Here is a 15,567-nt window from a genome sequence, read left to right as displayed (position 1 = left end):
TATTTACAAACTTCACTTCTATAAACATACAGAAACAAAGGAAAGGAAACTCCAGGACTTCAAAAACACACAACCATACATCGACTACGACCGACAAACACTGAGGGAAAACACAGGGCTTAAAAGAACTGGGACTAATGGGATACTTAACAGAACACAGGTGATGGGAATTTCTAATTAAACAGACTGGGGAAAACTAACATGACTAAACCAAAATCACAAAGACAGGGGGAAACAAGATCACAGGACTAGATATATTCATTAATTAATCATTAATATAAATCATTCAATAAACCAAAGCCTGAACTGAATAGGCACAATTTCATCTAAGTTGTGTTTTTCAGCACTTTGCTTCATAAATCTTCACTTTATGCACCAAGCTTTACACATAAAGTTCCCAGCTATGTAATTAAAGATATCAGAGAATGATTTTGACATCCATTCATTGACAGAGATATAAGTAGTGCCATCTACATTTTTTTAAAGATCTAGTCACTGTTTTGTATCAGAAATGCTATCTCTAGTTTTGTGGTTTGAGCACAACCCAAATGTGCTGTTTTGGTATAATTAAGGAAACAGATGAACATGTGTCTTAGCTCAGTTACACTTTATTTTACAGTATGTGTACTTACAGTGTACTTACCCAAAAAAAGTACTAGTAATATAAAGTAACTACATGGGTTGGGGTTAGGTTTAGGGGTAGGTTCAGGGTTACCTAGTTATTACCCAGTTATAATTGCTATAATAAGTATGTAAATGCGGAACAGGACTGTAAAATAAAGTGCTCCCTCATAGCCTGATTCATTTATTAAATAAGGTTGCTTGACGTTGCTTGACCGTTGGCTTGACATTGTTGGTACACTACACTGTTGTACGAACAGGACAATTTGGAAGCTACACTTTCTAGTAAAATGTGGTTGTTCAAACAGTGACTTTGTAAAAGTATCCATTCGATTCTGACACATTTAAAATCTATCCTCTTAAAATCAGCGCTCTAGTCTGGGCAAACCGCTCTGAAATGTAACTTTGGCTAGCTGGCATTTGGCTGCAATGCACAACAGTTATGTGCAAATATGAGGCAAGCTCTGGCAGTGAGCTTTAGGAGTGGGGTGTTTTTTTTCTCACTCTCTCAGTTGCTCTCCAAATGCTTTCACTAAATGTCAAGATCAGAGCATGAAAGCCAAGGTCCCTATTCAGCCTGTGAAGAGGACGATATCAAAGCATTCCCCACTCTCGGTCTGCAATTCACTCAAAGAGGGAAAAAACTGTCCTCTCTCTCTCTCTCTCTTTCTCTCTATCTCCCTAGTGGCCTTTGAGTTTCCATCTCTGTGGCTGACATTGATAGTGTGACCTCTGCCGAAGATAAAAGAGGCCTGTGCTGTTGAGCATTTTCTTTCTCTCTCCATCACCTGCTCTTTCTAAACGAGTACAAATGTGCGGCCCTTTCTGGGGCTCTCTTTGAGAAGTCGTAATGAGCAGACTGAGTACGTGCACATACTCAAAGAGAAGGGTGGCTTAGAAGTCGGGCAGCAATTGTTGATTTAGCTTCACATGCAGAATGGACAGAATTTGTGATGCTTTAAACGACACTCTTATGAACAAGAGGAGAGCAGACACCACAGAGGCAGAGGTGAACATATCTCCAGGCAAAATCTAATAGGTTTTAATCATAGTATCACAACACAATAAAGGGCAAATTAGAGTTGGCATGATGAGGTTACATACTACCTCGGGCAAACCTGCATTGTGAATGTGGAAACAATAGCTGTGTTTTGTTGGCTTTGGGCTTTTCCAAAGCACAGCGTGAGTCAGATTGTTTATTTGCGTCACTTCAGATAAGTGCTGTTTAAAAGTGAATGACACAGAAGCATAACAGGCTGCAACTGGTTTATAACAATAAACATCATTTCAAGCACCCAATTAAAAAGGCAAATAAAAGAAAGGGCTGAAAACTAAAGTTAGTTTTATTTTAAAATACTCTTATCCCTGTTTAACACGTAGAGAAAACTACAAGTATATGCCGTTTGTAGATTGATTATCTAGCTAAACATAAATCTCTGTATTTCCTATTTCAGCCTCTCTAAAGATGCTTGTAACAGACACAAAAGCCGTGGCCAAACTACATACGAATTGACGACACAATATGCGATAAAAGGTATCTTTTCCTTGTTAGTCAGAATTTTTGTCCTAACCAGCAATGGCAACAATACACGACCGGGGTAATTTTATTTTATTTTTTTAAAGATCATTGTTGACAGTTCAATGATTATCTCAGTTACTTAAATTTAAATTGTTTAATTAGATTATTATGGCTATTATAGTCTAACATGACTTAGCCATAATAAAAGAGTTAGCCATAATGAAAGAGAGAATTAATAATTAACCTCAGATTTTAAAGATAACTTAAAGGAAACAATACCTTCAGTTCAAAGTTCAAACTGAGAACTTCTTGTGAACAAACAAGTGTATTCTATGAAAAGTAGAATTTTGTAAAAAAGTAGAAAAAGTATGTATTTTGAATAATGTTAACGTGGCTCATTTGTTTATTAATTTGATTATTTTGTTACAAGTACGAGACAGCAGTGTGCTTTTGTGAAGAGAGCCCGCCCACACGTTCTTCTGATTGGCTGGGATTTGTGCTTTATTTTGTTGTGTCTTGTAGCCTTTTCGCGTTTGTTGTCAACAGACAAATTGCTTGCCGCTGGAATTTGACTGTGTTGCTTCTGGTTAGGACATGTTGTAAGTCTTCATCTAAACAATTAATTGACTTCATTTTGCTATTCTCCTTTCAATTTTAATTATGAATTCTGCTTTGATCGTCTTAAATTCGTCTTTTCTCATTTTTTGTTTTGTTCTGTTTTGTTTTGAGATTTGTTTCTTCTGGCAGTAACAGTTTGGTAGGAGCATTTCCTCATTTGCTTACCAGTGTGAGACATCATTCCTGAGGACATGAGTCCAGAGACAGAGTGGGGCAGGATGTGAGGGCTGTCAGGCGATGTCACGCTCTGGGTCCGTTTAGGAGGTCTGCCAGGTCTGGAGCTGAAAGATGAACACACAACGTCAGACAAGCATTTTATTTTGGTTACATGTAACAACCCATCTAGAAGCCAATGCACTGCTTGCACATTACAAGTTGCAGTGTAGACAGTTTTGTTGATTATAATGGGAATGCTGTAGTTTTACTGCATCATGTCACTCACTTGAAGAGTAGACATGGTAAAGAATGATTAGAAAATACCAAGTAGGTCTGAGGATAGTTGCTAGTTGTCCTGTCTAGATTCTGCTGAAAAGCTGATAATAGGTTGTTCCAATCCATACAGAACATGCTGTCACACATGTCAACTTCTATTCAATTAACTATATTTTTACTCCCTAACAATTATGGAAGAACAGCTTTTTTGTAGCCAAGGTATACTGTATGTTTATAAATACAAAAATTGGCCTGCTCTGAAAAATGGTTACTGAAGTAAAAAGTGACAACTAGCTATTTAACTAACTATTTCTTTTTAAAAAATGAAGGTATGATTAGCATACACTCATACATCCATTTCTGTTCAGAGATGAACTAATCTACTATGCATACTAGCATGCGTTAGTAAATACTCTCAAGGACGGTCTTTTTTCTACCACCTCTTGTACCCATTCCCTTCTCTTCTCTCTCTCTCTCTCTCTCTCTCTCTCTCTCTCTCCCCCTCTCTCTCTCTCTCTCTCTCTCTCTCTCTCTCTCTAATTAGATCACACAGTAGACTCATCCCCCTTTTCCATAATCAGCCGATTTTTTGCTCATGTATAATGCATACTGCACACCTTGTTACCTGGTCTTGTGCATTCATGTGCAATTTAAATTTGTTGAGTTTACAGTACATGTGCTAAAATCAGCCACGGCTCTCTAGCACACACAAATAAAATCTGATTTAACTTGTGGTGTTTATATAGACAACCAGGTTTACCTAATTGAGTAGGTTATGGACGATTTTCACTAGTTTGACTCAACATGGTGAACTTTTGATTGCTTTGACCCTCTATCTTTACCGACTGAAGCGGGAGTCGGATTTTAGGGAAACCTTTAATGGAAAGACTGTAAAAAAAAAAAAAAAACGTTATCATATAAATGAGCATTCTAGAAAAAAAAAACTCTATTTCACACAGAGCCTCCGCTTACACCTCCCCCAATGCTTGTGAGCGCCAATCATCCTTCATAAAATATTAAAGTCCCCACCGTTTGCCCTTTTAAAATCTCCCACTCTCAACTCCCTAATTGTAGTGTTTCTTTATCTGTCCACTGCAGAGAGTAAATAAATGAACAAAATAGCTATTTTATCACAGCGCCTGACCTTTGAAATGGGAGAGGATTATCACAGGTTTATTTCTCACCCCGTTACCTCACTCTACACACACACACACACACACACACACACACACACACACACACACACACACACACACACACACACACACACACACACACACACACACACAGTCTTTTTCCTTTGCTTCATTAACCCTGAATATTAATTTGGTTCTCATTCTTTTCTGATTTGTTTGACATGATGCTCATTTTTGTCTGGATCTATTAATTTATTAAAAAATAGGTTAAAATGAAATGCACACATATTATAAACTTGATTACACCTCATCTATAATGAATGTTTTGCATTTCTGAAATAAAATTGCTTTTAAAAAGCTTTAGGGGGCTTTAAGTAAAAAATGCCAGGGTTAAAAAATGCCCTGTGACAGGGAACGTTCTCAGAAATTTGGCTAATGTTCTGGCAAGGTTTTCACAAAGTTATGGACAAACATTCATTCAGTAATGTTAATAAAATGTTTGTTCAAAGTTATCAGGTCAACTCATTGTTCATGGAATGTTTTTTTCTCAAACGTTTTAGTTGGATTTTAACATTTTTTAAATGTTAATATTTGTTTCATTCCCACAGTAACATTCCCATAATGTTTTCAAAACACTAAAAAGGAATGTTTTCTTATCCCTCACATAAGGTATATAATGAGCAGCAGGTGCGATTGCCGATGAGCTGGCTGCCCAGGCGGGTCGCAGCAGATGTGGCGATGGGACGTACGCCTCCGTTCCCTCCTTCAGGGAACGAGGGTTACCACGTAACCGAGAAATTCCCTATCAGTCGGTCACTATCTACGTACATCGTGACCGACGAATAGGAATCCCTACCAAAGCGCCCCAGCTGCAGACCCCATCCAGCCCCCTGTGTGAGCCTCTTGCCCCTACTTGTCTGGAAGGACGATAGAAGAGGGCATAAACAGAGTGTATCTGTCACTGTTGTTCCGTGATAACCCATACAGTGAGATTATTGGATAACAATGGGAAAACATGCCCTTTCTGTTAGGAAGGAGAACACTGCGGAACCCACATTCTTCCCCGAATGAGTTATGTGGCGAAATACATATGGACTAACCCGAAGGTTGTACTGCATATGAAAAATTCAGTGACTTAGCCCAAGGGAAAGACACAGGCTTCCGTTTAGGAGCAGCCGTGTAAGAAATACACATATGGGACCCAGCCTAGACCCGGTTCTCAAGGATTCAACGGATAAAGGCCTGGTGCCGAACGCTCCGCCACGTCCGGGCCGAGGGTTTTGGAGGACTCAACTAGTTTTTCACTCTGGAGCAAATAAGAGTGCACAGTAGGGTGCAGCAGGCCGATAGAGCCAGGCCTCTCAGTGCTTCTAACTGTTTAGGATTAGAAAACGGAAGGAGACCGGCTCTACACGTAGGCTATAATATCTAGCGAACGTGTTAGGTGTCATTCAGCCCACAGCTCTACAGATATCTGTTAGCGAGGAGCCACATGCCAGCGGCCAGGAGCATGCAACGCCTCTCGTGGAGTGAGCATACAACCTGAGCGGGCAGGGCAGGCCTTGTGCTTGGTAAGCCAAGGCGATGGCATCCACTATCCAGTGGGCCATCCTCTGCTTGGAGACAGCCTTTCCCTTCTGCTGGCCTCCGTAACAGACAAAGAGCTGGACTGAGGTCCTGAGAATTTGAGATCTGTCCACGTACAGACGCAGAGCACGAACGGGACAGAGCAAAGCCAGGGCGGGGTCTGCCTCCTCCAGAGGCAGCGCTTGCAGGTTCACCACCTGGTCCCTGAAGGGAGTTGTATGAACCTTGGGCACATAGCCAGGCCAGGGTCTCAGTACAATATGGTTGTCACCCAGCCCGAACTCTAGGCATGATTCGTGGACCAAAAATGCCTGAAGGTCCCCTACCCTCTTTATAGAGGCCAGTGCAACCAGCAGCAAAGTCTTCATGGAGAGAAGATTTATGTCTGCTGATTGCAAAAGCTCAAAGGGAGCATCCTGGAGTGCTCAGAGCACCAGAAAAAGGTCCCAAGAGGGTATGGAGGGGGGACGAGGAGGGTTCTCGCCCCCCCTAAGGAACCTGATGAGCAGGTCGTGCTTTGCTACTGTTTTGCCATCTATGTGGTTGTGATACGTTGAAATAGCGGCAGCATGTACTTTGAGGGTGGAGACAGCCTTCGCTCCAACCCTTGCTGCAAGAAGGAAAGCATGGACCCTATCGAACATCTTCGGGGGTCCTCTCAGCGAGAAGAACACCACTCGACGAACAGGTTCCACTTCAAGGCATACGCACGTCTCAGAGACTGCGCCCACGCAGATGTGATGGTGTTAAGTATCTCTGGGGGTAAGTCACCTAGAACCTCTGCGTCCCGTCCAGGGACCACAAATGGAGTTTCCAGAGGTCTGGACGCGGGTGCCATGGGGTGCACCCTCATCACCCTCAGAGGAATGAGCCAGGGGCTGTCACAAGGAGCATGGATTCTGGGAAGCAAGTCAGGGTGGAGTACAGGTCCGGTCCGGTGGCATAGGCATCTGTGAACACCGCAGCGTGCCTGGACACCTGTTCCAAGGGCACTCAGTATTACCGCTGCTGCCACAGCCATATGCCCCTGGACCCTCTGAAAGAATTTCAGTGGGACCGCTGTTCTGCCTTTGAACGAATTCAGGCAGTTCAGCACTGACCGAGCGTGTTCTTCTGTGAGGCAACTCCATACCCAGAAAAGAGATCCTCTGCACGGGGGAGAGTTTGCTTTTTTTCCTGTCGACCTGAGGTCCCAACTGGCTGAGGTGCCTGAGCACGAGGTCTCTGTGTTTGCATAACTGATCTCGAGAGTGTGCTAGTATGAGCCAGCCGTTGAGATAGTTGAGGTAGCTTGTGGAGACTCTGATTCAAAACTGGCAGATCCAAGATCAGTTGTAACCCACCGCCTTTCTTGGGTAGAATGGGTAGGGACTGTAGTACCCTGACCTCATGTCGGCTGAAGGGACCGGCTCTATCGCGTCCTTCGCCAGTAAGACTGTGATCTCCGCACACATCGGCTACTCTCACTGTAGCGGAGTGGATGACCCGAAACTTGGGGGACGCCGGGCGAATTGAATCGCATAGCCGAACCTGATGGTCCGAATAAGCCAGCGAGACGGACTGGGGAGCGCTAACCAGGCTGGAAGAGATGGAAGAAACTGCTCTTTTATTGGGAATATATATAATAGATTGGCCTCTCTAACGAGATTCCTATTCGTCGGTCACGAGGTACGCCGAGAGTGACCGACTGATAGGGAACCATTTTTAAAACATGAAAAAAAAACTGGATGTTCAGAGAGAACATTCAGAAATAATGTTTTCATAACTTAAAAGCTGAAAGGTCGGTTTACTTGGCGCCATGACCAAGTATTGGTCAAGGCAAGCGTAGTATGACCAATAAGTTGCCGCCTGTTCTAGCAAAACATTACACGCAGAAGACAATATTCCTCCGCCCAGGCGAGCAACCACCAAGAAAAGGTGCTAACACCAATTCTTGCCCAGGACAACTGGAAGCTGCTAGGGACTTGAAGATGCTGGCTGATCTTGATCAACGGCTTATTTTTCCACCTGAGATTGCCACCACTAACCTACGACCAGATATTGTTTTGTGGTCTGGATCAGCACGCATTGTTCAACTGATAGAGTTAACAGTGCCATGGGAGGATGCGGTAGATGAGGCATATGAGAGGAAGAAACTGCGGTATGCTCATCTGGCCACTGAAGCAGAACAGCGAGGATGGAGAGTCCAGGTTTATCCAGTGGAGGTGGGTTGTCGAGGTTTTGTGGCACACTCTACAACCCGGTTCCTCAGAGACGTCGGATTCAGTGGCCAAGAGTTGTGTTGTACAGTAAAGAACTTATCTGAAGCAGCAGAAAGGAGCAGCAACTGGCTGTGGTTGAGACGGAAAGATTCTAGCTGGCTGTGAACAGGCCGCCATGCTACGGTTTCGTAGATTTCTTGAAAACTTGAAGAGTCTGTTGGTTTATTTGTATAGGTTGTATAGTATTTACAGTCATTACGTTCCTGTGTATATTGCGTGAATGACGGGTGGTTGGGCAGATATTGTGTTTTGCGGTAGGTGGTATGCCATACGGAACCGTTGCCACTGAAACTGCATATTAACGCACCAGTGGGGCTCGACAGCCTTAGTCAAACGGGTTGGCGCGTATGGTTGGGTTGCGGAGAGATTGTGAGATTGTGGTTAGGTCTCAGCAGCAACTGTTGGTTTATTTGTATAGGTTGTATAGTATTTACAGTCATTACGTTCCTGTGTATATTGCGTGAATGACGGGTGGTTGGGCAGATATTGTGTTTTGTGGTAGGTGGTATGCCATACGGAACCGTTGCCACTGAAACTGCATATTAACGCACCAGTGGGGCTCGACAGCCTTAGTCAAACGGGTTGGCGCGTATGGTTGGGTTGCGGAGAGATTGTGAGATTGTGGTTAGGTCTCAGCAGCAACTGTTGGTTTATTTGTATAGGTTGTATAGTATTTACAGTCATTACGTTCCTGTGTATATTGCGTGAATGACGGGTGGTTGGGCAGATATTGTGTTTTGCGGTAGGTGGTATGCCATACGGAACCTTTGCCACTGAAACTGCATATTAACGCACCAGTGGGGCTCGACAGCCTTAGTCAAACGGGTTGGCGCGTATGGTTGGGTTGCGGAGAGATTGTGAGATTGTGGTTAGGTCTCAGCAGCAACTGTTGGTTTATTTGTATAGGTTGTATAGTATTTACAGTCATTACGTTCCTGTGTATATTGCGTGAATGACGGGTGGTTGGGCAGATATTGTGTTTTGTGGTAGGTGGTATGCCATACGGAACCGTTGCCACTGAAACTGCATATTAACGCACCAGTGGGGCTCGACAGCCTTAGTCAAACGGGTTGGCGCGTATGGTTGGGTTGCGGAAAGATTGTGAGATTGTGGTTAGGTCTCAGCAGCAACTGTTGGTTTATTTGTATAGGTTGTATAGTATTTACAGTCATTACGTTCCTGTGTATATTGCGTGAATGACGGGTGGTTGGGCAGATATTGTGTTTTGCGGTAGGTGGTATGCCATACGGAACCGTTGCCACTGAAACTGCATATTAACGCACCAGTGGGGCTCGACAGCCTTAGTCAAACGGGTTGGCGCGTATGGTTGGGTTGCGGAGAGATTGTGAGATTGTGGTTAGGCCTCAGCAGCAGGAGGGATGTAAAGGTCAGTAAGCTGGGCTGAGTTGAGTGGGGGACGGAGGTGGGTGACTCTGGGACGCCAGAGTCACTGTCGAGCCCTCTTGAGGTATCGTGGGCTAGTCGACGAAACACTAAGGACGGAAGGTGCCCACTTGAAGACCCTAGAGATGTCCCCTACTCCGCTCAATCCAGAGGGTTGTTATGGGGGGACCGCACTTTGGTTGCAGCCGTTGTGTGTGCTGACGCGCAAATACACTGCAGCTATTAACACCAGACAGAAGGAGATTCACGTCACCAGATGGAAATAAGCGTTAATGGATGGAGAAGCATAGGTTACTGTAAAGCTACGTCTTAGTTGGTGATTATCTTAGCGAAAGCCGAGTACAAATCAGCATGAAGTTTTAACACCTACTCTTGTGTAATGGAAATCATTTAATATGAACATTAGCAAAAAATTCTTAGAACATATTTTTGTTTGCTGGGATACTGTCCTAATATCAGAACAACAAATAAAAGCCTATTTAAAAGAATAACATTTTGGAGAAAAAAAAATTTAAGTAGAGATTGGCATTTTATAATAATAATAAAAATTATATATATATATATATATTTAGGTGGAAAAAACATTTTAATATAACTGCTACTCTGCTTATTAGTATTTGAAAAATGTAAGTACACAATATAAGTAAAATGGGGGAAAAACACAAAACAGGAAATTATATCACAGAGAGGACCCCTTGCACACCGTGTGACAAGGTCAATAAGGTTTTTTTCAGATTGTAAAATGTGTTGTAAAAAAACTCTACAAAATCTTAAAGATATTTAAGTATTCATTTAAAAAAAAAAACTTTTTGTATTGGTATACCAACTGACATTTTTTTGTCATTGAATTCACTTTTTTTAAATGGTATAAAGTTTTTTTTTTTAAAACATATGTAATAACATTAATGTATTTCAAAGACTATTTCAAAGCATTCAGCAAGATTTGTCCCTTTCTCTATCATGGGCACTATTATTTGCCTTGACCCAAATGACAACATGACATGAACAGCATATTATTTCAGCTCATCATATTGCACTTCTTTCTCTCATGAACTCTTACACACTTACATACAAACACATCCCATCTATGATTCCAGATATGAGAGCCAGGTGGATTTTCCTTCTGGTCTTTTCCTTCTGTGGTCTTAGTTTTCCTCTTTACAAACAACCAGTTGAAACCCACACGGTTTTATGCAAACTCGACCAAAAAACACACACACTTATCTGCGCAAACACAATCATCTTCTGATTCTGTTTACAATAACAGCAAACTCTGAGAGACTTGCTAGAACGTTAGTGCTAATGACGCAGTTCTGGTGAAGGACTATCTTCTCTCTTCCAACAGCCATGCTGAATGCCTAACAGGCTGACATTTTTAATAATTCCTAATGGGGCGATATTTTAATTAAACTGATACTGATGGAATCAGATTAAATGCGGTTAAGCCGTGCAGCGGAAATGACTCAAGAAATTCAAAGAGAGATCAGGAGATAAGGCACCATTTTAACTCTCTCTCTCCCTGTATGATTCATTAACTACGACCCCCTTCTGTTCGCAAAACGAATATTTTTTTTATCACTGCAATTTTTCTAGATACTTCATTTGAGAGGACAGATGTGCACAGGAAACAAGACTTAAGATTAACATGGTAGTCTATGAAAGAGTGAGTCAGAAGGGGAGAGAGGGAGAGAGAGAGAGAGAGAGAGAGAGAGAGAGACAAAGAGAGAGAGAGAACAAAAATGAAACGTACAACTCAGGGTGCCTTTGAGGACATTTAATTAAAATCTAATCCTGCATTCATTAAGGCTCACATAAATTAAGCTGTCATTCATAAGATTTATGGATTCTTATTTGCATACCACATACGATTCATCAATTACTGGGGTGTGAAAGGGGCACAACCCCCTCTGGGCTGCCCATTGCCACACAAACAATAAGGGGGGGGGGATAAGGGGTCTAATTCTCCTGTTTTCCACTGACATTAGATGTAGTACATTAAATGTAAAAGTACATTTAGATGTACTTTTCAATTATGTCCAATTGAGGCTGTAAATAGGGACTGATCTGTGTCAACAACGCAAAAAGATAAGAGAGGGCGGTCAAAGCAGGAGGTACAGTATTTCTGAGAGGAAACTAATTACTTTAGATTACAGAAACAGAAAAAAGGAACTAAAACTAAAAAAACTAAAACCTTCTCTCTATAATAACTACCTGTGTCGCTCTGGATATGCTGGAGAAAACAAACAAATCAAAAAAGAATGAGAACAATTAATATTAATATATTTAGGGTTAATGAAGCAAAGGAAAAATACTGTGTGTGTGTGTGTGTGTGGCCTGGTAAACCCTAACTTATAGGGACAAAATGTCCCCATAAGGATGGCAATATCTGAAATCCTTGTTCGTGTGGGGACATTTTTTGGTCCCCATGAGGAAAACAGCTTATAAATCATACTAAGTGATGTTTTTTGAAAATGTAAAAATGCAGAAAGTTTTCTGTGATGGGTAGGTTTAGGGGTAGGGTTAGTGTAAGGGAATAGAATATACAGTTTGTACAGTATACAAATCATTATGTCTATGGAAAGTCCCCATAAAACATGGAAACACTGTGTGTGTGTGTGTGTGTGTGTGTGTGTGTGTGTGTGTGTGTGTGTGTGTGTGTGTGTGTGTGTGTGTGTGTGTGTGTGTGTGTGTGTGTGTGTGTGTGTGTGTGTGTGTGTGTGTGTGTGTGTGTCCACGCATTAGCAGAGACGGTCTCTTTCTGACAAGTGAATTTTATCAGGTGGAGATTTATAAATAGTGGATTTGTCAAATAAGTTTACATGATCTCCTGTTTTAGCATTAAAAACATAATCAATAGTTTAAGAGACTTCTTTTGCATTATGGAGGGTGTTTAGCTAGTTTTATAAGTGTTGCCTTGGGCTTGCTCAGGTGGGGTTTAAAAGACAATTTATATTCAGTAATATTAATAACTTGACTGCACTGACTCTATCCGATGAGAATAAATCTTTAACTGTATTTAAGATATTGACACTGGATAATGACACATTTGTCTTCTGTAGAGATGACTTTGAAAGTTTACAACATTTAAATATTTATTGAACTGAATTGAATCAACACTGAACTAAATTGAGCCAAATAAAGACACTATTGTATTATGTACAGATGTCTTTGAAGTCATCTCATAATTGATATAACTTTGCAAGATTAACACAGTTATTGAACTGAACTGAATCAACATTGAACTGACTCAAAGTGAATGATAACTGTGGTCTTCTGTAGAGGTTACGGCTGAAGCTGAACTTGCTTCATAATTGATGCTTTTTTCGGTTAATTACTGTGAAGCTGCTTTGAAACAATCTGCATTATATAAATGTGACATGAATTACACCTTACATATGAGCTAATACGAATTGAAGACAACTTGAAACTAATGGGAAAACATTTAGATAGAAATGCTCTTTGATGAAAAAAGCCTAACGGAAAGGATAAGACCAAACATCCTTTATTCTGGGCTCAAACAGGAAGTTCCTTCATGATGGGGCGTAATCGGAGCTCTTATCGCAAGTGAAAGACTGAACCCAAATAGTCCACTGTTTGTGTTTCAATCTGCGGCTCTCTGTGATGAAGGAAATGTAAATAAGTGTTGTGGCCCCTGCAGGGGAACGAAGAAAGAAGGGGAGAGAAAAAGATAGACAGAGACCTAACATCTGTCCCACACACACACACACACACACACACACACACACACACACACACACACACACACACACACACACACACACACACACACACACACACACACACACACACACACACACACACACACACACACACACACACACACACAGAGAGAGAGAGAGAGAGACAGACACTTCAACATTCTTGTTCCCAAGACATACATGCACACACACAAATATCCACATGCACAGGAAATAACAGGAATGGGAAAAAGCAGTACTGTAAACATTTTACAAACAGACTGCTTCCTCAAACAGACATACACATTCACACACAAACAACCACAGCAACATACTTCAAGAAGATCAGTCAGCGAGTCAGTTAAGATTCTGTGTGTTACAGTAATATTCTCTTTGACATATAAAGCAAGCCAGCTTGCTTTTACAAGCCTGTTTACATTATAAATAAAAACTCATACTCATAACAGATTATACTCCCAATTGGAAGCAAAAAATTATTGGTGAAATTATATTTCATTTACAAAGCTCCAGAGCTTGAGAGTCTATCAGTTTATATTAAACACTAATCAGAGGATCATGTAAACACACTTAAATGTGTTGATTAGAAAGTCTGTGAAAAAATGTATAGTCTGAAAAACCTAATAAACATAATGAACGGAACTTAATGGAAACGTGGGATTGTGTAGCCACTAGCCAGACACACACGGGGCGGAAACTAATGGTGAGCAAAGGCTGAATGTAATGGACTCATTTTGTTGACTTGTATGTTAGTAAATATGTACCGTATGAAGTGAACTATTACACCACATTGTCTTGCTTGTGTAAGAAATTTCATAAGGTCATTTAAAAACATGTCAGACTAAGCTGAAGTTCAACTAGTTTTGAGAGACTTCTCAATGAATACTGTGACATTCTCCACAAATAATGTACAAAATGGGGCCTGAAACAGTAAAAAGTTCAAAAGTTTGGGAACGCTGAATTTTCAGCATCATTACTCCAGTCTTCAGTGATAATCCTTTAGAAATTATTCTAATATAATGATTTGCTGCTCAAGAAACATTTATTATTATTATCAATGTTGAAAACAGTTGTGTACATTTTTTTCAGGATTCTTTGATGAATAGAAAGTTCAAAAGAACAGTATTTATCTGAAATAGAAAGCTATTGTAACATTATACTGTTCAAAAGTTTGGGGTCAGTACTTTTTGGTTTTGTTTTTAGAAAGAAATTGACACTTTTATTCAGCAAGGATTCATCAAATTGATTAAAATGTGACAGTAAGGAAGTGTATAATGTTACAAAAGCTGGTTCTGTTCTGTTCTGTTCTATTCTATTCTATTCTATTCTATTCTATTCTAATCTAATCTATATGGCAAGTAACAAAACCGAGCCTACAAAGAAAGAGAATGCAATTTTTTTATTAACAAAACAATGAAGCGTTTAGCTTATGAACAATCTGAATAAATTAAACTACTTGTTCTCTATTTTACAAAAAAATCAGTTCAGTTAAATAAGTTCACAGGTCAATTTGATCATATTGTAACCAGGGAACATTTCAATCTCATATCAGGCAGATGTTAAAAGGTTAATTGTAAAAGTCTATTTCGCCTGTTCGGGTTCTTGCTCCTCTTTAATTTGCTGTTATTATTGTCTCTCATTACAGAAGAATCCAATAGGGACCTGACAGGTGACATCCTATCATCAGAGGGAGGGTTATAAAGCTGCTCATCTGGATTATAGAGGAATTTTAAGACCTATATAAGCCATTATTTCCTTCGTGTTAATGCTTTAAGAACTTTAGGATTTACCAAGCAGAGATAAAAAGCCAGATAAAAAAGCAGAGAGGCCAGTGAATCTCAGTGAAGTAACAACACACCTCGTCCTGTCTCTCTCAAGAATTGCTGAGAGAGAATTACACCAAAAAGTAGTATTTGTTGTCCAAAAAGCAATTTTTTAAAAAGTTACCATAAAATCAAAATGGACCATTCTTATTTTTAATGGAGTACTGCAGTGTTCAATATAAATTATTTATCCGTGCACACCATTATTATTATTTTAAATAATGTGCCCTTTATAATCTTTAATCAAAATAATTTCCCCTCCCACTTGCAATGACATGTCTTCTGTTCTCTGATGATGTGTTCACCGGCACAAGGGCTGGACAACCTGTAATCAGGCCCGTACGCAGGTTTTTATAATTACAGAGGTCCCAAAACTGAGCTTGCTTAAGGGGGTTCGGGGGCATTCTTGTCTCCTCACATTGACAGTTACGTGTTACATCACATTAATCA

General features: G+C 40.7%; 1 protein-coding gene across 1 annotated transcript in view; it reads right to left on the bottom strand.

Annotated features, from left to right (window-relative positions):
• The window catches only part of dachc (dachshund c), a 71,860-nt gene that overhangs the window by 40,659 nt on the left and 15,634 nt on the right, over positions 1-15,567 (bottom strand). The window contains exon 2 of the mRNA XM_077246894.1: positions 2,924-3,039. Within this exon, the coding sequence (XP_077103009.1) occupies positions 2,924-3,039 (116 nt within the window). The remainder of the gene's footprint in view (positions 1-2,923; positions 3,040-15,567) is intronic.

Source organism: Siphateles boraxobius, unplaced genomic scaffold (genome assembly GCF_051911475.1).
Source record: "Siphateles boraxobius isolate OS27281-9 unplaced genomic scaffold, OSU_SipBor_1 29, whole genome shotgun sequence".
NCBI lineage: Eukaryota > Metazoa > Chordata > Actinopteri > Cypriniformes > Leuciscidae > Siphateles > Siphateles boraxobius.
Note: the sequence above shows the minus strand (reverse complement) of the source record. Positions and strands in the feature narration are given on the sequence as shown.